Source organism: Ambystoma mexicanum, chromosome 1p, assembly GCF_040938575.1.
Source record: "Ambystoma mexicanum isolate Mex_15411 chromosome 1p, UKY_AmexF1_1, whole genome shotgun sequence".
In the NCBI taxonomy this organism is placed as follows: Eukaryota; Metazoa; Chordata; class Amphibia; order Caudata; family Ambystomatidae; genus Ambystoma; species Ambystoma mexicanum.
Window position 1 is genome coordinate 999,343,908 of NC_090921.1, and position 22,933 is coordinate 999,366,840.

The following is a 22,933-nucleotide window of genomic DNA, read 5'->3' on the forward strand; positions in this document are numbered from 1 at the left end:
GGGGTTTAAATGGGCACCAATACACTTCCAGTACTTGGGCATTATGGTGTCGGGCGACCGAAAATTATTATATGCAGACAACTATGAGACCTACTTGCAACAATTATCTACCAAGCTACTGTTATGTGCAAAACTCCCAATTTCACTCTATGGGCGGGTGGTGCTTCTGAAAATGGTGGTCCTCCCGAAATTGTAATATTTCTTTTGCAATATCCCCTTGGTGCCAGGGTGTGCCTTCTTCACCAAGCTTAAATCATTAGCCTCTGCATTTGTCTGAGGACCCGGAGTGGCGAGAATAAATTGGCATAAGCTGTCTGAACCCTATACAAGTGGAGGTCTCCCGATTTTGAACTTTACTATCTGGCATCACAGGCCGAATTTGTAAGATACTGGTATAACCCTGAAGACACAGCTACACACATACCACTAGAGAGATACGCGGCGTCCCCCACAAACCTTAACTCAGTTATATTTAGAGAAAGGCATAGGGACTCCTGTACATTTGACCCTGTAAGTACTACCGTCAGCGCATGGATGAACATTTTTGGGAAGATTGGTGTTGAGGTGCGCTATGACCGCGGAGCTTCACTATGGTGCTTTCCGGGTATCTCCCCCATGTTCGATGAGATGCTTCAAAAATCTTGGGATCCTGCAAAGCAATCGAAGATGGGCGACATGTACCCTCCTCCAGAGCACCGCTAGCAGCCCCAGGCTCATACGGCAAACAGCCTGGGGTGCCGGGTCGGTCTCTCAGTCACCTGCTGGCTGCAGGTCTTTATGCTCCAAGGTCCAACATTGCCTCCTCTTCACCACACTGTCCGGCCCCCCGAACAGGAGGATTCCGCTCTGCCCTTCACACCGCATCTGCCCAACGGCTCAATGCATCCAACCCAAAATGGCGCCAAACTGCATCCGCCAGGCTGGGGTCAGCGCTGCAGGGTTCCCCGGCCCTGATATTGCTGGGGATTGCAGTAGAGTGGAGCCAACACAATCGGTGATCTCCTAGTGCCAAAAGCGCCCTTATTGTATTGTGGGAAACAGGATTTTAAGGCAGGATTTTGGCAGCCCCAGCAGAGCTGCAGAGGCTCACATCCTGATCCACTTGATGCACAACAGCGCCCCCCTTCTCCCACATTTTAAAGAAGTCTTAGTTGACACCCTCTTAAATGCTCCAATTCATTGGAGCAGTCAATGGTTCTCCCCCGAGCAAGGCTTTTCCTCGCAAGGACAGGGCTCTACCTAACCTGCAGATCGTCACCAGATTCCAGAATGGCCAATACCTACCAGCCCTAGACTTCCTATGGTTGCTCAGTCTCATGGCATCTTGCATCTTCCTGTTGCCAGAGGCCCGATTGAGAATGGGTTTGCTCCAGTGGGCCCTCAGATCTCAATGGTCACAATTCTCTGGCAGTATGACGGACTTGATTCACTCAGACACACTTAGGAGCTCCTGTGGTGGACTCGCAAGGAGAACGTGATGGTGGGGGAACCATTTTGGCAACCGTGGTCAGAGGCGACCATAGTGACAGACGCATCTCTGAAAGGCTGGGGTGCACCCCTGAGCGAGCTGATGGCGAGCGGTGTTGTGGTCCCTGGTGGATACAAAACTTCATAGCTGAAGGTGATCAATCTGGCGCTGGTGGCCTTTTTGCCCTTCATACAGGGGAAGACTGTCCTGATCATGACGGACAACACAGTGGCCATGCACTACATCAACAAGGGAGGTGTAGGGTCACTCGCACTGTGAAGAGAGGCTATGCAGCTCTGGTTCTGGGTGTTACAGAGCAAGATCTCCCCGTCGGCAATTCACCTCACCGGGAAGGAGAATACTCCGGCGGATGCCTTGAACAGGCAGGGTTCAGTCTGCCACGAATGGGAACTGTGCCAGGAAGTTCTTCTACAGATCTTCTGTTACGCTCACCTGGCTCCCACAGGGGGGTCGGTCGGACCCGGACAGCTGCGGTCTCCACCCCTGTGATGCGTAGTGCAGCGATGACTGACTGGATCTGCCCTCCTAATCTTGTCTGCTTAACCCGTAGAAATATTCTCCTGCAAGTGGAGAGATGGATTTAGCCACTTGTGGATTCAAGTGATAGCACCCCCACAGTCCTCCCCAACTAATCACCTCCGAAATGCCCTCACAGCAATCTCACCTTATATTCTTGAAAGATGAGCTCTCCATCCTGCGTGGATTTGCAGGGGCGCGTTGATGCCAGTTACTTCACTGGTTTGAAGGCTCGGGAGAGTTCCGGAGAGTATTGACTCGGAGGTTCCTGGTGAGGACCAGTAAGTATTAAGTTCATATAGTTCAATATGTCCGATGTGCACTCTTGTTCCCCCCTTCCTTTCTTGTCTTGCAGCTCGCTCGTGAAAAGATGCTCTTGTGGCAGCTGGTGGCGCTCAGGTAAGAGTCTGTATTACCCGGCGCTGTCAGGTAAATGTTGCACGAGGAAAACATGTTGTTTTGTCTGTCTTTACAGATGCGGCACGTGAAAATATGGAGAGTCGCAAAAGGATGCCTCCGGTGGTAAATCTGGTAATTCTATTGTGGTAAGAATTATATTTGTTGGTTCCCTCGGCTCACCTTGTGGTTTTCTTTTGTCTCCTAGGTGCCGAAGTTCGGCGAAGAAATGATGGAGGCAGCGCCGACCCGAAGGATGCTGTGAAGACTGGTGAGTATGGCTCGGCGCTGCAGCTGGAGGTGCGGCGCGTGCAGAAATGATGTTCTTTACAGGTCCGGAGACAAGATGGATCCAGAATCAGGTGTGGAATAGAAATAAGTTTGTTTTCTAACCTTGTCCCTTTCTTTCCTCTTTGTTTTAGGAGCTCTGGATTTGAGACGGGCGTGGCAGAAGACTGGATGCAGGCTGCAGGCACGGTGAGTGTTACACTGCTGGATGCAGAATAACGCGAAGCGTGTGTTGCTGGTCGGGCGTGGTTTAAATAGCCTCAAAAGTAGTCCCAGGTAAGAAGTCCCTAGAACCACACCCTAGTAAAAAATAGTCCCTGTATAAAAATAGTCCCTTTCAGGCTTCATGTTGGATTGGAGTCATTTGCAGCATGGTCTGCCTGAGGTAAGTAATGACTTTGAGCCTGGCGCCTGAGGCACCAGGACTGATTCCTACTATGAGCCTGGCGCCAAAGGCGCCAGGACTGAACCCAGATAGCCCCTAGCCGGGGCTGCTGAGGTTTTACTAAATGTCTAGATGCCTGCTCCCAGGGCTGATGGGCTTGGTCCGGATGCCTGGGGGTAGGCATCATGACATCTTCGCACTCGGGAACACCCCCAAATGGATCGGTTTGTATCCAATGTGAACAGAAAGTGAAAACCTTTCTGCACCAGTGAATTTCCCCCAAGCGAAGCAATGGGGGACACATTTGTGGTGGACTGGAACTTCCAGCTCCTGTATGTGTGTCCACCAATTTCCATCATTCCTCAAGTGATCAGGAGGTTGAAGAGGTACAGAGTGTGATGTTTCACAGGATCTCGTTAATTCTCTACAGGGGGCAGCCCTTCCCTGTGAGGGTAGCGAGGTGAGGCCGCCACCCAATAGTCTTCATAAGGGTGGTAGGAAGTGGGACCTCACACGGAGAGACTCCTCTACCGTGGATAAGGACTCCTGTTCTGTGAAGGAACTCCCTAACCCCTTTTACCTTGGGACCAAGTCCCTGTCAAAAATCCCTGATAACAGTAATGTCTGTTATGGCACTGTCTCTCCAGTCTTTGATTTGCCAATTGATATAACCCAGACGAAGAAGAGCCAAAGAAACCTGCAGAGAACCATGTTGCTTGACCATACCACTGAGAAGAGTTGGCCCTTAGGAGGCATAACAATTACAGCAACAGGAGCAAACAAGGACTTCCAGGGACGGTCGTCAGAGCTCTGCAGTTGAAGCCATGCTCCTGACCAGTGGAAGAAGGGAAGAGAAGCCAGCTGTGGTGTGACCTTGAGGAAGTGGACCATTGATGTCCTGTAACTGCGCCAGAGCTGTGTGGCTCAACTCTCAGCATAGCTGAAAGGACAGAGCTGGGAGCGGAGTGAAGAAAGCATGAAGCATTGAAGCAACACGGGCAGCCCATCATCCCAGGAAGAACCAGCGATGCAGTCCCAACACACAGAACACACAGAAGGTAACTGGAGTAGCAGGAGACCCGGTAGGGGTTTGGGGCAGCCCAGAGTCAAGTGGGCCTCTGGACTAATCTCCCTCATCACAGTACTGATAACCAGAGAGCCAAGAGTCAAGAAAGCCTTCAAAGTAATCTCCCTTGTCACAGCAGTGATACCCTGAAGTCCAAGAGCCAAGAAATCCTCGGGAGGAATCTCCCTCATCACAGTGATAATCTAGTTAAGACCAAAGAGGACACTAGACACCAAGAGCTATCTGGAGATAATCTTCATAACATCAGAGGACAGGGGAGAATTGCTGGAATTGTAAAGCAAACTTTCAGAAGTCTTTGGCAGGTAGTGAAGAGACTTTTGAGGACTATTGCTAAAGAATATCCCAAGACAGCCCTCAAGACTCTGCGAAGTGGGTCAGGAGAATGCAGTTTTCTCCTGACCTTACTCTTTGTTCAATCAGAAGCTAGTGCAAAAGATTTTTGGAAAAGAGATAATGACTGAGCGAGTTCATCAGGACAAGGGTCAATCTCCTGGTATTACTTTCATTTGGATGCTGAACCCTTTTGTAAACTAGTGGTAGGGTTAGAGTAGGTTTGTGGACAGAGGACAGACACTTTTCATTTATACAAACACCTGACGACAAGCTCATGAGTTGATATTTGTTTAGGTAGGGATAACCCTTTAGAGATAGGGAGAGGTAGGACCTTTTCATAAGTTTTAACAAAAAAAACTTGTTGGAACATGCCACCCCCTTGTCCAACCCCTTACTCCACCTCACCACAGGTGCAACCATGATTGTGATTGCCCTGGACTGCGCCAGGAGGATGTGCTTCCCAGACCTGCTGGATATGGCCACCTGTCCTCCACATAGTCTTCCCCGCAGACCAGACCTTCTCTCTCAGGCGATGGGGCTGGTTCTTCACTCGAGCATATACACGCTCAACCTGCACGCCTGGCTTCTGAAAGACAAAGGTACATGGATTGGGACCTTATGGGAAGACCTGATAGAGGTGTTGCTTTCGGCCAGAAGCCCAGCAACTAAGGCTCTATACCGCTGCCATTGGAAAAGGTTTTGCAGCTGGATTAGAGCACAGGATGTGGGTCTTTTTTTATGCGACATCCCAAGTGTGTTGTCTTTTCTGCTTCATCTAGCAAGGAAAGGCCTTCAGGTCTTTAAATATTACAAAAGGTAGTTAGCAAATCTATCAACAGTTACACCAAATAATACAATAGTCTATAAATAATCACAGAAAGTAATATTAGTTTATTCCGAAATCATTAGTCTAAAAGACAACACAAAAAAGATTCTGTTATCAGTACAATTATAATTTGGAAGGGAACCCAAGAGCAAGTAGAGGAATATCTAACATGGCTTAACCAGCAAAATAGCCACTTGCAATTTACCATGACAATAAAGAAAGAGGCTATCGATTTCCTCGACCTCACTATATTTCATTAAGCAGGACATCTGTTGGTAAAACCGTACCACAAAAGTACGGATACAAATGGTCTCCTCCATAACCATAGTCATCATGTGAGACATCTTAAAGATAACTTACCATACAGACAGTTGTTACGGCTGAAGAGAAACCGCAGCAGCAAAGAAGCCTATGAAACAGAAGCCACAATTCTCAAGAAGAAACTGAAAGAGTGTGAATACCCTTGACAACTTATTAAGAAAGCTGCAAAACTAGGATATAATAATAATAATCGAGAGGCACTCCTGAAAGATAAAATTAAGAAACCTCAAGAAGATAGGCTTGTTTCGGTAAATAACTTTACCAATCTTAGCCTGACGATTAATAACATTGTCAAAAAACAATGGAAAATCTTTGATAAATCATGTACCAAGCTCCAGTGTCCGCTGTTTGCCTACAAAGAATACACTACTATAGGCAACAAAGTAAGTAGCAGCAAACTTAAAAGCTCAAAGCCAGTAACAGAATGATTTGTAACAAGATCATGGGGCCTGGGAGAAATAAGTCCACTACCCCTGTGGACAATGTTCCATGTGTAAGTTGACATTAAATCACAAAAGATTGATATAGGTCTAGAAAAACCATGGAGACAGAAACATTTTACTAATTGCAATACGGATCAAGTAATTTATATGATAATGTGTCCCTGCAAGCTCAAATACATAGGTAAGACCATCTGAAAAATCAAGACCCGGATTACTGAACATAGAAGCTGTATAAAAAACAAGACAATGTTTGCCCCAATGGTAAAACATTTCACAGAGAAAAATCATGGGCATGAAGAATTCCAATGGACAGTCTTAATGGCTAATAAAGGCAATAACAGTGGATTCAAGAAGAACATTCTCTTGGAAAAGGGACAAAAATGTATTTTCTAAACATGAAGCGCCAGGGAAGGCCTGATCGAGGCGATAGAGTGGCATAAGATGTAATATCTATAATAAAGTCACATTAATCACTTTTGGATAGAGCTACCATTTAGGCCTAACAATACAAGAGTTCCTCCACGCAGGGTATATATAGCCCCCACAGAGGTATAGCTGCCCCAATGGGGTAGAATAACTATGAACATCCAGACCGGGAGAAATAGCTACTCCACCTGTAGCCTTCAGTTTATCCCAAAACTATCTCTGACTAATATTAGCGTATTTTCCTTAAACACTAGAATGATCACATTTAGTTTATAATATCTTACTAATTATTATTTCAATATAGTGATGTGGTCCGCATTTAAGATTTAAATAAATGTTCCTTTAACAGCCACAAAGTACCATAATCCTGCATAAGGCTATATAAAGGTGGCCCGCAAAAGCACTACTAAAAATAAAGAAAGGACTGAGCCAGGGATGCCTTTTTAACCACCCAAAATGGCGGACCACGCTGTTTATTCTATTGAAAGTCAGCGCGAGTGAAGTTAAACACGATTTGTAAATACAAATAACTTCTGGATACCAGACACGCACAGGGTCATCCTTCGATCAGTGTGTCATGATGCCTACCCCCGGGCATCCGGATCGAGTCTTATCAGCCCCGGGAGCAGGGATCCAGATACTCATTAAAACCCTAACAGCCCCGGCTGGGGGCTGTTTGGATTCACCAGGCTCATCATAGAAATCAGTCCTGGCGCCATAGGCGCCAGGCTCATAGACTTTACTTACCTTATGCAGACCATGCTGCAAATGAGTCGAAGCCAACGTGAGGCCTGGATGGGACTATTTTATTACAGGGACTATTTTGTACTCGGGTGTGGTTCTGGGGAACTTCTTACCTGGGACTACTTTGCAGGCTATTTAAACCATGCCCGAACAGCAGCTCATGCTTTGTGTTATTCTGCATCCAGCAGCGTAACGCTCACCGTGTCTGCAAGTCAGCATCCAGTCTTCTGCCACGCCTGCCTCGAATCCGGAGCTCCTAGACAAAAGGAAAAGAAAGGAGAAGAGGCTAGATCACGGACATTATTTGATTCCTTACCTGATTCCGGACCCAGCACATCTCCGAGCCTGGAAAGGAAATTATTTCAGCACGTGTCGCTTCGCCGGCAGCAGCGCCGCGTTCTACTCACCAGTCCACTGCATCTTTCAACTCGGCGCTGACTCCATCATTTTCTTCGTCGAAACCCAGCACCTGGGGGGAAAACAAAAGGAATAACAAGGTGAGCCGAGAAAACCGACAAAGACAATCTCTTTGCCACCATAGGCTTACCTGCTTTACCACCGGAGGTATACTCCTTTAATTCGCTGCATCTTTCTATGCCGCACCTATAAAGGGAGAGAAAGCAGCAAGTTAAACTCATGCAACTTTTACTGGACAGTGTTTGGTAATACAGACCCTTAACTGAACGCCATCAGCTGCCTCCAGGCAATATTCTTTTGGACCCAGCTGCAACCTAACGAGGGAATGGAACAAGAGTGAACATCGGACATATTGAACTCTTTGAACTTTATAGACACTGGAGTCAATATTCCTCCGGAACTCCTCCAGTACCTTCAAACCAGTGAAGTAACTGGTATCTACGCGCCCCTGCATGCCATGCAGGATGGAGAGCTCATCATTTAAAAACATAAGGTGAGGTTACCAAGAGGGGATATCAGAGGTGATTAGTGGGGAGAACGAGAACAGTTGGGGGGGCCATCACTAAAGTCCACGGGTGGCTAAATCCCTTTCCGCACTTGCAGGAGAATACTTCTACGAGTCCAGCAGACAAGATTAGGCAGGCCAGTCCAGACTGTCATCTCTTCCCTACGCATCACGTTGGTGGAGACCACAGCTGTCCGGGTCCGATCGATGCCCCTGTGGGAACCAGGTGAGCGTAACACAGTGAGAGCAAGGTAAGATTTACACCAATATGGCATTCCGAGCTTCGCAGTAAACGCGTATCTGTCTCGAAACGCTGCATCAGAAATAGATGAAATACTTAGGAAGTTTCATAAAGTATTGTTTGTTTAACTCTAGAAACCTGAATTTATCATCATCAAACTTGATTTGGGCATTGCCTTATCTTTTTAGAAAGCCAGAGAACTACCAGGCACTACATTAACCTTGACTCCACTGTAGATCGAATAGAAACAAGTATGTTGTAAACGGTATACATACTAGAGGTTCAGAATGGGAATCAATGGAGGAGGGCCAGTCTTTTTGGACATTTAAAGGTTGAGTCTCTTTGGTATTTAAATGTTTAGTTCTGTACAACGGCATAGCGCTGAATCTGACCTCAGATGAACATTCCTACTTTCTTTGGGAGACCATCTGCTAGGGACTCACTTCACGCTCAAGTAGGTAATCAATATGCACATTTGAGTTCTACTATTATGAAAATAAGTTGAAGGAATTGAGCAATTACAGCTTCCCCTTCTTTTTGTGTTTCTCTCAACAGTTACACCACATAGAGAAAATTGAAAACTCTCTTTTCCAAGAAAAACGTTTGAAATAAATGTTACAAATGTATGTTTTAGTGTTACCACAACTAATGCGACTAACCTCCTGGTGAATTTTCCGAAACTAGCATAAGAGAACAGAAACATGTTGAGTTCTACGTTCTAATATATTGTTTGACTAGAAATAGGTGACTGACTCCATTATAGAGTGTGACAACTGAAAAATTGCACATGCGGTGAAAGTTGTCGTGAATCAACTGTGTTTATCAACTCAACACTACCCTCCTTTTCTGAGGACATTTTGTCACTATTAGGATTGCGTTTTATAATTGTACTGACAACAGAATCTTTTTTTGGGTTGTCTTTTAGGCTAATGATTTCTGAATAAACTAATATTACTTTCTGTGATTATTTATAGACTAATTGTATTATTTGGTCTAACTGTTGATAGATTTGCTAACTACCTTTTGTAATATTTAAAGCTTTACTGTCCCAAAATAAGGTAGAGCGTCCACTAGAAGTGGGCTTACTTTGGGTTTCCCCCTTCATATATGAAGGCCTTCAGGTCACCACAGTCAAGGGTTTCTTAGCAGAGCTATCAATTTTTAAGCGCACGCCAGAACGGGGGTCGTCCTTCACGATCCCCTTGGTGGTTCAATTTTTAAAAAGGTCCAGAGTAACACCTTCCCTCGAACACCTTTGTGGTGCCGGCATGGGACTTCAACTTGGTGTTGACAATCGTTATGGCCTCTCCATTTTAGCCATTGCATTCATGTCCTCTAAGACTTCTTTCATGGAAAGCTTCCTTCTTGGTCGCTAGTGCCGCAGCTCGAAAAGTGTGCGAGTTGCAGGCCTTGTCTTGTAAGGCACCTTTTACAGTCTTTACCAAGGACAAGGTGACTCTTGGAGGGCGCCCTTCGTTCCTTCCAAAGGTCATGTCGGAGTTTAACTTGTCACAGACAATTTGTTTCCCAGCTTTTTATCCACCTCCTCATCCATTTAAGGAGGAAGAGAGACTGTGTAGACTCGACCCCAAAAGGGCTCTGCGTTTTTACATTGCCAGGATAAACTAATTCAGACTGGAAGACCACCTGTTCATTGTTTATACTGGCTCGAAAAAACAGGCAAAGTAATATCAAACCAAACCATTACAAGATGGATAGTGCTTTGTTTTTCTGAATGCTACATTAGAGCGGGTAAGCAGATTCCTGAAGGCTTCAAGGCACACTCCACTAGGGTTGTGGCAGCTACTTTGGCTCTTCAAAAAGGAGTGCCTGTAAAGGATATCAGTCAGGCTGCGACTTGGTCTTGCATACACTTGTTCGCAAAACACTATTGCCTGGACACAGTATCCGCAATTGAGTCTCGTTTTGGGAGAGCTGTCCTCTAACAGGTGATGACATAATTTCTGTGGAGTTCTCTCCTTCCCTCTGCCGTTATGTCTTACTGCTATGGGAGTCTCTAAAATGAGGGAACTGTGGGAGGACACAATCCATTAGAAGAACAAATTACTTTCCCCTGGAATTGCTCTTTCTGATGGATGTTCCTACATGGATTCCTCATTCCCCTTCCAGGCTAGACCACGTATAAGGAGCTTCTGCCTCTGCCTTTCCAATGACTCTCTATTTTAACGCTTAAGGGTTCACTGTTTTGTTTCTAATCCGGCTGTGCAAGGAGAGAAAATGACAACTGAGGTCACGGGGCGTCTATCGCGCTATTTATTCTGACGTTCCATCCAGTCCCGAAGCCAACAACTTGAGGATCTTAGATTCCAGACCGCACAGCACCCCGTGCTGGGAAAATGTTTCACAGAGTATATACAGAGTAGGAGAATATATCTATGATGAGGAATCGGTGGGAGGAACATCCATCATAAAGAACATTACCAGGGGTAAGAAATTTGTTCTTTACCTCCTTCCATCCTCACGTGTGGCCTTAGGAATGGGAGCAAGTATAAGGGTATCCCAAGTCTCTCCTGCTCTAGCTCCATCCATCCCAGGATCTGTGTTTGTTCCTTGCATCTACAAATAGGGCCGATCTGTGAAACCCATGTATATATCTCCTGAAGTCTGGTCCTCCCAACCCTCCTCCATACACATGCCTTGTCATTATCTTTGCTTTAACTCTTGTTGATTATTCGCCCAGGTACATTTCAAGATGCTTTGTTGCAACTTATATAAAGCTATTGCTCCAATTTTGAATGGCAATACTAGACGCGCGTATAGGAGGCGAGGGATCAGGTTCATCTTAACAAAATTATTCCGTCCCAGACATAACTTCTGGACTGCCGATCTCTTCATGTCTTGTTCTAGGTCAAGAAAAAGAGGTTCTATATTAGCTGTGAATAAGTCCTTGGATGAGGGGGCTATTTTAATACCTAAATAGTCTGATGTCGTAGTTGTCCATTTGAATGGCAATATGTGTTTCACTTTTCTTAATGCCTTAGGTGTTATTGATACGCCAAGTCCTTTCGACTTGGTGGGGTTTATGGAAAAGACAGACACTCTTTCAATTTTTTTTATTCCCCCATAACATTTGGAAGAATTTTTGGGTCTTTGGCCATAGTTAGCAAGACATAATTTGCATATAATGCAAATTTGTGTTCCTGTTCTTTACCAAGGATCCCTTTTATAGCCACATTTAGTCAGTCTCCTGGCGAATGCCTCGTTGGAAAGTGTGAAAATTAGTGGAGAGAGGCGGCTGCCTTGCCTGGTCCCTCTTTTTATAGGATTAGAGTTGATTAGTAACCTGTTCACCTACAAATTAGTGGGGGGGGAATTGAAATTGCCCATGATGTTGTTAGAAACCGGGGTTCAAAGCCAAAACTGGCAAGCGTATTGTGCATGAAATACCAGTCTAGCCTGTCAAATGCCTTGTGGGAGTCCAATGCTAGCAATCCCATCAGGATCCCCATATCTATGCTTCGCTCTACCGAATCTACCACTCCCCATATATTGTCTTGTGCACGCTGGTCTATCATAAAGCCTGTTTGGTCTGCAATGTACCAAGGCGAGAAGGAATGGGGCAAGACGATTGGCCAGGATTTTGGAATTTAGTTTACCATTGATGTTGACGAGGTTAATGGGGAGATATGACTCAATCATTTGCCTCTTTCCCCGGTTTCAGCAGGAATGTTGTAACAGCTTTGTGCTTTGTTGGAGTTACTTTTGCTGAGGTCAAAAAGGATTTTAAGGGCTTCTCTAGTGAACCCACTGGTTGTGCTTTCAATTTTGGGAAGCCAGCTGGCTCTGGGGCTTTATTATTTCGTAGGCCTGTAAATGCCATGTTGAGCTCCTCTGTCATAATGGCTTTTTACCAATCTGAGTAAGTATGTTCATCCAATTTGGGTAGCTGCGCTAGGTTGAGATATATTTGTTGTTCCTTGGATTCTAGGTTGTTCCCCCGCCCCAGTAGAATGCTGAACTACTGTGTCACAATCCCTCTTTTTTTCTTCCTCCCAATATTTAATAATACCTGCACTACCTTTAAAGCTACTAAATTACTTTTGGTCTCATGCCTTTTCAATGAATAGGCAAGAATGTGATTGGCTTTATTTATGCAGACTTAGTAAGTTTGTTTAGTCTTTAGTAAGTCCTGAGATATCCTATATGATTGGTGCGCTCCTAATTTAGTTCTGCCTAGGCATGGTTCCTTCCCTCTGTGATACTATAGACACTTTACTCTTGTGTTCCTGCTCTTTACCCTGTACCACCCTCTCCAGTGTTGTCTTTACTATCTCTCTTCATTTGGTATAAGCTGCTGATCGACTTATCAGTTCTCCCCTGACCACCACTTTAGAAATATCCCACACTACCCGCAGGCCTTTGCCTGGCATCCTATTTTCCCTAAAATAATGAGAAGTAACTGTTGCTATCTCTTCTATAAATTCTGGCTCCTTGATGATGTGATCATATATTTTCTTGGGAGGATGCTGTGAGGGCGATAATCTGAGTAATCTAATGGATACCTCCACTGTTGCATAATCTGAAAGAACTCTAGGGTTAATTGTAGCTCCAGCTGTGTACGGCACTAAATGTGAGCAGATCAACAAAAAGTTGATCCGCGAGAAACTTGTATGTGACTGGGAAAAATAAGTATCTTTTTTCCTCTTAATGGAGGAACCACCAAATTTCCACTAGGCCCAAGTCCCGAAGGACCTTGGCGAGGGCATTTAAAAAAATTGTCTGGGAGTGTGATCATTATTTGTCCGTTGTGGGGTCGAGCACCACACTAAATCCACCCATCCCTCCAATATCAGCCCTCCTTCTGTGAATGTTAGTAAGGACAATAGGCAAGTTACAGAGTGATGCTGATTCTCGGTAGGTGCATAAATAGAGCAGAATGTTATTGCATGACTGAATAGCATTCCCTTCACCATCACATATCTCCTCCCCTTATTCCTCTGTACTCTCGAATCTGAAAGGTGCATCGCTATTTAACAATATAGCTGTCACTCCCCCACCCTCCTTGAAATGTGAAGTCCCTGTAGCACATTCTATGTTCATATTGTGGGGTAATGTGGGTTTCTTGAAGCATAACCACCCCTGCCTTTATGTCAAGCAGACATTTGAGTATGGATTTTCTTTTAGCAGGCGAGTTCAAGCCTTGGACATTACAAACATATATTTTGATCTCAGACATAAAGATCTTAATGCTCCTATCATTCTTATCATCCCTAGCATTGAAGGTAGTGATTCACATCTTCTCATCAGCTCATTTGCTGTGTACTTTGAAGAAACCGCTTTCGACCATCAACATTTTTAACGTATAACATGCCCTTCCCCCTAAAACTATCAACCCTTCCCCAACAGTAAGCTCTGGAGAAAAACAACTGAACCACATGACCTCCAGGCTTATTGGGTGATTTTCGCCCGACCTGTACACCGGGCCCCACCACCGCTGATTTCTTATAAGTATCCTCTTGGTGCTCAATCACCCCCAACTGGGTGCACCCCAAGACCCTTATTAGGGAACGTCATATCCGTCCAAAAACCTTATCCATCTCTGACCCCCCCCTTAGCTCTCTCCTTGTGCATGAGTAACCTCTGTCACCCAGTTCTTTCGTCATTGTTACACCATTAAGGTCCCCCCACCCCCTTTCTCCTCTAACAACAGTGACCTAAACTCTCTCCCAGTTTATAGGGCCTCATGTCAGTTGTTGCTCTTGTGAGGTTGGGTAAGTTCTCTGCCCTTTTTCCTTGCACCCAGACTGCGCACTGTATGCCACACCGGGTTGCTTGTACCTTTGCCCAGGAGTTTTCCTTCCCTCTGTGTCTCTACTGCCTGTTTCTGTTGCTCTTCTGGGTGCAGAAGGGTGCCCGCTTCGCTAACCATGGCGACACACCATGGATGACCCTCATAGGTGAAGTGTATGGAACAGAAAAATCCCCATCTGTATCTGAGTTGTTTGGCACGCAGACAAATTGTTACTTCACGGAGTGCCTTCCTTTAGGTAACATAATGGGAAATGGGTCCTGAACGTTTTTTATGCGAAAGTCATGGAAACGGATCTCTTGCTGCTGTCTTGCTGCTTCTATTATCCGCTCCTTGAGTGTGTAGAAATGTATTTTTGAAAGAAAGTCTTGAGTCCTGCCACTGCATTTCTAATGGATGTGTCCTCCCACGGATTCATCATCTCAAATATACTGATACCCTGCTTGCAGCTTCGGAAATGTGTACAAGAGCAGAGGGCGCTCTGCGTTGTCGAGCTGATGTCCCTCGGCAGCTTCCATTCCTGCGCTCAAACATGACGTTGACGTTGTTATAAATAGCGCACACTGCACCTGTTACCTCAGTTCTGTTTTTCCACATGCACAGCATGCTTCATAACAGTTCGACTCACCTCAGCGATTCATTTATATTGCGTAGTTCAAATCCTTAGAGTACATCCACTCTGAAGATGGCTTTCAAGAGGTGTGTGGACTGTGACTCGAAGATGTTGATCACAGATCTGCACAAAATATGCCTCTGATGCCTTAGTGAAGGGCACAAGGTCGGCGACTGTTGGTCTTGTCAGTCCATGACTGGCAAGGCCTTGAAGGAGAGGAAGTCAAAACTCACCTTAGGTCGGTTGGTGTCTAAATCCCTGTCTTCCACTACGTGGATGAGGAAATCTTCTGAAGACAAGAGTTTGAGTAAGAAATCTCTGACAAGATCTAAAAAACGCTCCAAAAGCGGTGGAGGTCAAGGAGTGATTTGCGTCATACTTCATCTTTGTTTTTCTTTAAGAAATTCTAAGAAGAGATGCCCTTGTTCCTCATCATCGGATTCCTCGCCCAACAGGAAAATGGTGTGTTTCCCTGATAAATGTGTTTCAACAGCAGATTGGGAAGAGTTCTGGCTCAAAATGATGGATGTGTTTTCGAAGGTTGTCACCCCTGGTCCCTCGAAAGAGCTGAACAAGGCTTTCGACCCCACTGCGCCTTCTAAAGCAGGCAGTGAGTCGTCTACGGCCCCAACTCATGCACCCAAGAGCCTGGTTGAAAAGCCTGAGGTATCTACTCAAGTGGCATTGACGGTCTTGACCGGTCGAGAAGCATCAAAGCCTAAGGCTTCCATTCCATCTTCCCAGGACTCGACATCGAGGCCTTGACATCAAAATCATCGATGTCATCTGGTTTTAAACCATTGTCGAAAAAATACTTTTAAAAAGTCTATTGGGTCGATTTTTGAGGAAGATGATGATGTCGTTTTACCCTTTGGGTTTGAAAGTTTTGGCATGCCCGTTGGCCCAGAGGAACTCATTTCAGAGGAATCTCGAATGGAGGACGAAGCTGCTTGCCTTAAGGAAGCCAGTAGTTGGGACACTTTTCCAGAAGTGGATTTTGACACTCCAGACTCCACTGCTTATCCCAGTGCGCATACAGTGATCTATAAATCCACTGAATAGTTGGGCTGGGGTCATCTGCAAAGGATATTGTACAGGATGATCTCCCTGATATCCTGGACATGGGACCCCCCGGCACCCTCCTCGAAGGAACCTGTTTTGCCTTTTCACTCTGCACTGAAAAATAACGTCTTTGACAATTTTCAGAAGCTGGATACCACTCCTGCTGTCAATAAGAAGCTGGTAAGGAAATACACGTCATTGGCTATTGACTGTGAATTTCTTTCAAGGCACCCTATCCGTGAAAGCTTGGTAGTGCAAGCAGCAACTTTGACATCCAAAGCTGCAGCCTATCCAACAATCCCGCCTGACAGCGATGACAAAAAATAGGATATACTGGGGAAAAGGGTGTTTTTGCTGGGAGCATGGCGCTCAAGGCCATTAATGTGTCTTGCGCTTTAGCCAAGTATACCCACACTTTCTGGGATGTTATCTCTGAGGCGGCTGAGAATATTCCTGATGGGGAAATGAGAGATGGCTTCCTGAACATCACTCAAGATGGTAAGGATGCTGCATGCCAATCTCTTCAAACAGGACAGAATGCGTCTGACTGCGTTGGTCACTTTATGGCTGCAAACACGGTCACAAGAAGGTTTGCATGGCTGCATACATCTGGTATCACTCCCGATGTCCAATGCATGCTTTTGGACATGCCAGTCAATGTATTTTACATGCATTACAGAGGGGTGGGGGGGGAGAGTCTCTGCATGAGGAAGCTGCAGGGTGAGCTCAAGTTCAAGTGGACTCCGTTGACGGTTCTTTGGAGAATAGGCTACTGGGGAGTGCCACGTTGTGGCTGGACCTGGGATAGTGGAGCGGGTCCAGAATGTGATGGTGGGTGAGCCCTTTACTCACCAGGTGTTTCAGGCACAGGTTGCCATAGATGCTTTCATGACCGGCTGGGGGACTCCTCTCAATGAACTGTACATTGGAGAGAAGTGGTCAAAGAGAATTGAAGCTCCACATAAAACTGTTGGAGTTGAGAGCCTACAGGCTTTACGTTCACAACTGCATGGTAAGAGTGTAGCAATTTTGAAGGACAATGTGTGCAGTGTAGTGCAAAATCTGTGGATGTGGCTGATTGCCAGAAACGGGAACATATCGGTCCAGACCATCCACCTGGCAGCATAGATCAATGTGAGAACGGACGCCATCAGCAGGCAGTGTTTAGTGTTGCATGAGTGGTCTCTGTGGTGGAGGACCACGTTTTCAAGATCTGGGGTGTTGCACAGGTGAATTTGTTCTCAACACATTCTACCTAAAGCAATTTCAGTATTACTCTAGGGAGGTTCTCATTAAGGGATTATTGAGTGATAGTTTCCTGACTCTGCAGACATTCAAGCTTACGTATGCCTTCCCTTCGATCCCCCTGCAGCAGACCCTCTTGAGGATATTCATGTTCTACAGGGTACCATGATTTTGGTGGTCCTGAGGTGGCTTTAGAGTGTCTTCTATGTGGACCTGCACACCTCCAGTCATTGGGTGTGCTGGAAGATCTTGGTGTTCCCAGACTTGCTGAGACACGAGTTGGGCGTGGAGTTTCACTGACACTCATGGTTGTGAGGAAGAGCTCAAGCTTCCAGTCTTGCTTTTAAATACCTGAGGTTTCAGGCATGAAACTGACTTGGTGGATGATGTTGTGGACCTGATGGGTGGTGCCATCCAGCAGAGTAGAAGGATGCTTTACTCCTACAGATGGCTGCATTTTTGCAAATGTGAGATCAGCAGTAGATCGACCTTTTTGCTGCCTCAGCTAAGGTGCTTGATTGAGCAGGGATTCCCCTGCAAGACATTTGCTGGGCAGCTACCTGGGCTGTTCCTCACGCGCTCACCAAGAACTATTGCTTGGAAGTACAATCAAGAATGAACACTGTTGGGGGGTAGGGGGGGGCAAGCTGTGCTGCAACATCTGTTGCATTAGGGTGAGCCGTTACTACCTGCCATCTATCAAGTGAGCAATATGTATATACTGCTTTGCAATCTATTCAAAGCATTTGAATCTATGAAAGTTCCAGTCCTGAAGGAGGAGTAAGTTGCTTACCTGTAAATCCAGTTCTGCCGCATTTTGTATCATTTGTATAGTCATATGTGACCACCACATACCACGGAAAAGACTCCACTAGGTCAAAGTCACATTCTTTAATTAGTTAGAATCTGAATATGGGCTCAAGGGGTGGAGCTGAGCACATCGGTGTCCCATTGGTTGGGAGTACAATGACCCAAAGCAAGGTGGATCGGCTACGGTATGCATTTTGCTGTAAAGTAGGGAGCATTTAACCAAGCATTTACATGCTGACGCCAAAAAATAATCAAAGGGACTTTGCCTCAATCCCACAGGATGACCCAATGCTGTCAGAAATCCTAACTATTACAACTGTCAAGGGTAAGGGTTCCAGGTCATACACCGCTTTTCAGGGCAGGGTAGCTTCTACGCTTACCAAGATCAGGGACCGCTGGAGCAAATACCTCTAAATCGTGATATCAGACCAGCGCTGGGAATACATGTGTGCACGCACAAAATATCATTTAACTCGCGTTTTAAACAAATCCAATTTAAGATTCTACCTAGGTTTCATAATACACCGATCAGATTGCACCACATGTCACAGGACCACCCACCCATATGCCCAAGATGCAAATCTGACAATGCAGATTACATACATATATTGTGGTCAAAAAGAAATGATCAAATCATGTGAATCTTTGGAAGATAAGAATGCTAGGGAATTGGAGGTACAGGTGTGCAACTTACCCCTTGCATGTTGCTACTTGTAGGCACATTCCTCTAATAAACACATTTGTAATAGCAAACCACTAATCTTGTCTATGTCAGCATACCACTCACGCTTTATCCCACTTATTTTATGGATGATCATGATAAGGTATCCGGCAACAATCTTTATTATTCCTCAATGCCAGCATCTTACATAATGGTTTTATGGTGTCTGTTATTTTTGCTATTTTTATTTTACTTTATATTGTCCTTAACTCACAAATGTAATAATTAATCCTTCTAATTTAATGTATGTAGCTTCTCTTTAGATACCAACAATAAGTATAAAAGTTGGAACAATAAAAGTGTATACATATTGTATGGTATCCATGTCTGTTTTGGAAGGCACTATGCCTACAAGAGGGAATATCACTTTTACTGGCTGATGTAAATTAAAATCTTTTTTTTTTTACTTTCCCACAGTATACTCACCAAAACACGGAACTTAACATTTGACATTATGGGGGATGGTAACCTGCCACGTGTCAGTGTTCTGCGTCCCATCTTGCGCAATAAGCAGGGGAACTCACTGCTGCTCTTCAACAGGCTCCTGCTAAACAGTTCACAGAAGCTTCCACTCATCTTGAAGAATGAGGGCACCATCCCAGCTCAGGTAATTCCTTTGATGCCTGTTTTCACTGAGGCACTACCTGCCATAGCAAAGACAGTTCTGTGATTTATCTCCTTGGGCCTACAAACCAGCGAAACAACACAATACATCTAGTACTGGCTAATGCAGGATGTGTCTTAAAGAGGAATCTCTATGTAGCATGAGTGACCAGCGTTAAGCCACAATTCTATTTTAGGTTTTCTAGGGCCACTTTTTGGACCCCTCATCTTTTTGCTTTTCCACTTTTCTTTTTTTGGTTCCTTGATCTCTTTTTTGGTGGCTAAAGGGACTGCTCCTGAGGCCCCCCTGCAATTCCATCCCTTTATGCCTTATACATGATATTGGGGGCCCCTAAGGTGCCAAGGCAACCCCATGTCTGCCCTAGTGTGATTGTTTCACTATAAATTGGTTTTAGGGAATATGTTGGTGGTAGCTGTGCTTTAATTTTGGCTTCCCCAAGGGTGCAAGCCATGTTACCCCATTGGTAGCTCACTGCACCTTTTTGGTTGCCATTGGGCTACCAGTGTTTTCTTTATTTTAATCCTGCACCTGGCCATTTTGTTTTCTAGGGCTTCCCTTTGTCTAGGTGACCACTCGGTAAGCTCAAAATGGCCATTCTGAACATGTGTGCTCTTTTTTAGCCCATAGTTTAGGGCCCTGGACTAGCCCTCTCACATCGTGTGTGGGTGGAGTTTGCTGAGTATGGTTGATCATATGACTCTCTGCCCCAGCTGCGCTTTGTAATTGATTGGCTGGCCTGGGGCAAATCCCTTTCAAAGGGGTATTTAGGTTCTGCTCTACCCCGTAACTTTCTTGCTTGCTGGTTCCTGTAACTTGGAGGTAGCGGGTCTGTTTGGGTTTGTTGCTGCTAGAAGTTCAGTCCAGATTTTTGGAAGACTCCAAGACTCCAAGTGACTACCCACAAATGCTGTGTCGTCCTCCACTTTGGGACAATTTCTGGGATGGTTTCTCACTGCATCCTGTCGTTTACTGCCAGGATCTTCTGCTTGGCTGTGAACTGCGGCAGGGGCCCTGAGAGGTGCTGAGATTTAATCACCCTGCTAGATCTTCAGTGTAGGACACCCAAGCTGTTGTATCCGTATTGAAGCTGTTTGCTGCCGTGCTGCTGCTCTCTTTTTCTTCGTCCTGCTGCTGGGAGCCACTTGTTTAGGTTCCCCCTTCTCCTTGAAGTCTCCCTCGCCAGATCATTCACCCCTAACTTGAAGGGGCCTTAGTTGGATCAGGATTCAAATCCTAGGGAAGTGAATACTGCAAACCGCACCTGTAAAAAAGAGTCATCAATTTACCAGGTTGTTTTGAGTCACTGAAGCTATTTCTACCAAAACCGATGTTGTGAGTACCTACCATGGGGTACGAGGAAGGGTTGATTATTCACGGTATTCCCCCATAGCTGACCCCTGGTCTGTGGTCATGATTCCTGCGAGGCAGGCCCTAACTGCAATTCCCCCAAACACTTGCATCCGGGGGTGGTCCTGTCCTGCAGCTTCTTCTGGGGTCCATCTCCCGACCACTGAAACTCATCCATGGGGTCTCCTGTGACCTTGCGTGGAGTTGATCCATTGCATTAGCTGCTCCTGTAGGGTAGATAAGACCGTGTGGATGGGCCTCTTAACTTTTCCCATTATTTCCTATGGAACAATGAACAGACACTGAAACTCTCCTTAAAGTGACTCTGGTAAATTAATCGTGTGTTTTAGACCTAGGGAATGTAAATCAATTTTATTTCAAGGAAAAACTGTGTTTCCTTTGTTACTCCCATACCCTGCCATATGTGCTAGTTGCTGACCACCAGGTCTCTGGCCTTTTACATGTGCTAGGGTTGGGATGTGTGTTTGGGGCACTGCACCTAGTTGTGCAGGTACCTTCTTACTAGAGTTTATGGTTTCCTGGTTCTCCCCGCCCCTTGTTATTTTATGTTGGTTGTCCACCTCAACATTCACCGACATTTGGGTGAGGAGAATCCTTGTATTAGTATTACTATTTTTACAAATATACTTGGAATCTTTTTCATACTTTGTACAATGGCTAAAGTAATTATTTGAACCAATAATTGTATGTGTGTGATGTTATTAAAGTATATATTTTTCAGTATATCAGTGTGGTGTTTTCTAGATGTATGTGTGTGGACTAATTGTGTCTCTGTGTAGACCTACTATTCCTACCTGAAAGTTAAGCATAGTCGCTCTGACCACGTTATCCATGTTTAAGTGGTTTGGCTTCCCTTTCTTGTCAGGTGTTTTAATCTTCCCCCTAGGTTTAGTTGTCGCATCCACAACAGAGTTTCGTACAAAAACTGCTTTAACAACCAGAGTGTTCATTGTAAAGCGAACAACCCCTTGGTGTGCTTTGCCCAACCAATGGGCAGTTGCAGTTCGGAACCAGGCACTTGTTGCTAACCATGAGTTATTACATGCTCGCCAATCCGGCTCTAATGCCACACTATAGTACTGACACGGCTAACCTACGGGTGGTCGAAAATGCCTTTTTATCTGCTGGTTGGTGGAGACGCCTTTCTGATTTTACTGTTGGATCTTTCAACAGCTTTAGACACAGTGAAGTATGTGGCTTAGTTAACCACCTTAGCCACACTTTGGGAAGGGAGGAAAATGTTTGCGTGAGGTTCAGGTTTCTTGTTGTTCAGCAATGATACGGGTGCTGAGCAAAGTTAAATCCTGTCTTTCTGCAATTGTTTGCCCTACTGTGGACTGTGGCCAAATCATTGGGATGCTACATTGATTTTCAATTGGTGCTCAAGGATCATATTGCTAGGAATGCCTTCGTAGTGTGCTTTAGCACCTTAAAGCGTCTCTTGTGCTAGATGGGATTACCAAAAAAGATCACAGACCAAATAACCGTAAAGACTCAAAGAATATGGAAAAATACGACTTTATTCTCAGTTTAATAAAGCAAGGCAAACTGGCAGACATTGGACTGATGCTTGCACACTCACACACAAACCTGATTATACAGAGGCTTTATACCCCAAAATGAGTAATCTCTGGTGTCATTTTACGTGGCAAACCCTAAAACCTATTGAGGGGAGAATTTGCACCCATGGTATAGATACGGGTTAGTACTTCATTGGCTGTGTCTTATCTGTATGGCACGCTTCAAACTACCTCTAAATACATATAATACTGATTATAGCGGACAGAATGGCAGCGGATTGGTCAATACAACATTGCATAGTAGGTTGCCCCATAGACCAACTGATTGATGGGCATTCTCACCCACCCTTGGACTTTCGGCTCACTAGGAGCACGTACGACAAACGAAGCCCAGGTGCCCGAGTCACGTCCGATTACTCCCCACGTTCCCAATTAATCCATCTTCTCATCAGTCTGGCCATGAGCCAAAGTCTTCTCGTTTGTAGTTGGTCTTGTTGCCTGCTCAATGTTCTGGGATATTCAAGGGAGTGTATCACATCACTATCTTCATTCATATCCTTAATGAATAGCCCTTGTTTTCGACTTCTGGATCACGTGTGAAGAGACCACAAATGTGTCTATTTCGACTTTCCACTTACTATTTGATAAAATTATACTGGGTGTTATTTCCCCTTGTGTCCTCTAGAGACTTGCTCACTCCATCTTGTACAGACTTCATACTTGGCTCTTGCAGATGTTTTCTTATTCTTTAATCTAAGAGCAATATGTCTCACGTAAAAGAT

At 45.2% G+C, this 22,933-nt stretch overlaps 1 protein-coding gene across 1 annotated transcript in view; it reads left to right on the plus strand.

The window, feature by feature from the left end:
• Window positions 1-22,933, plus strand: part of HYDIN (HYDIN axonemal central pair apparatus protein) — a 3,273,799-nt gene that overhangs the window by 2,625,200 nt on the left and 625,666 nt on the right. The window contains exon 62 of the mRNA XM_069654775.1: window positions 19,056-19,245. Within this exon, the coding sequence (XP_069510876.1) occupies window positions 19,056-19,245 (190 nt within the window). The remainder of the gene's footprint in view (window positions 1-19,055; window positions 19,246-22,933) is intronic.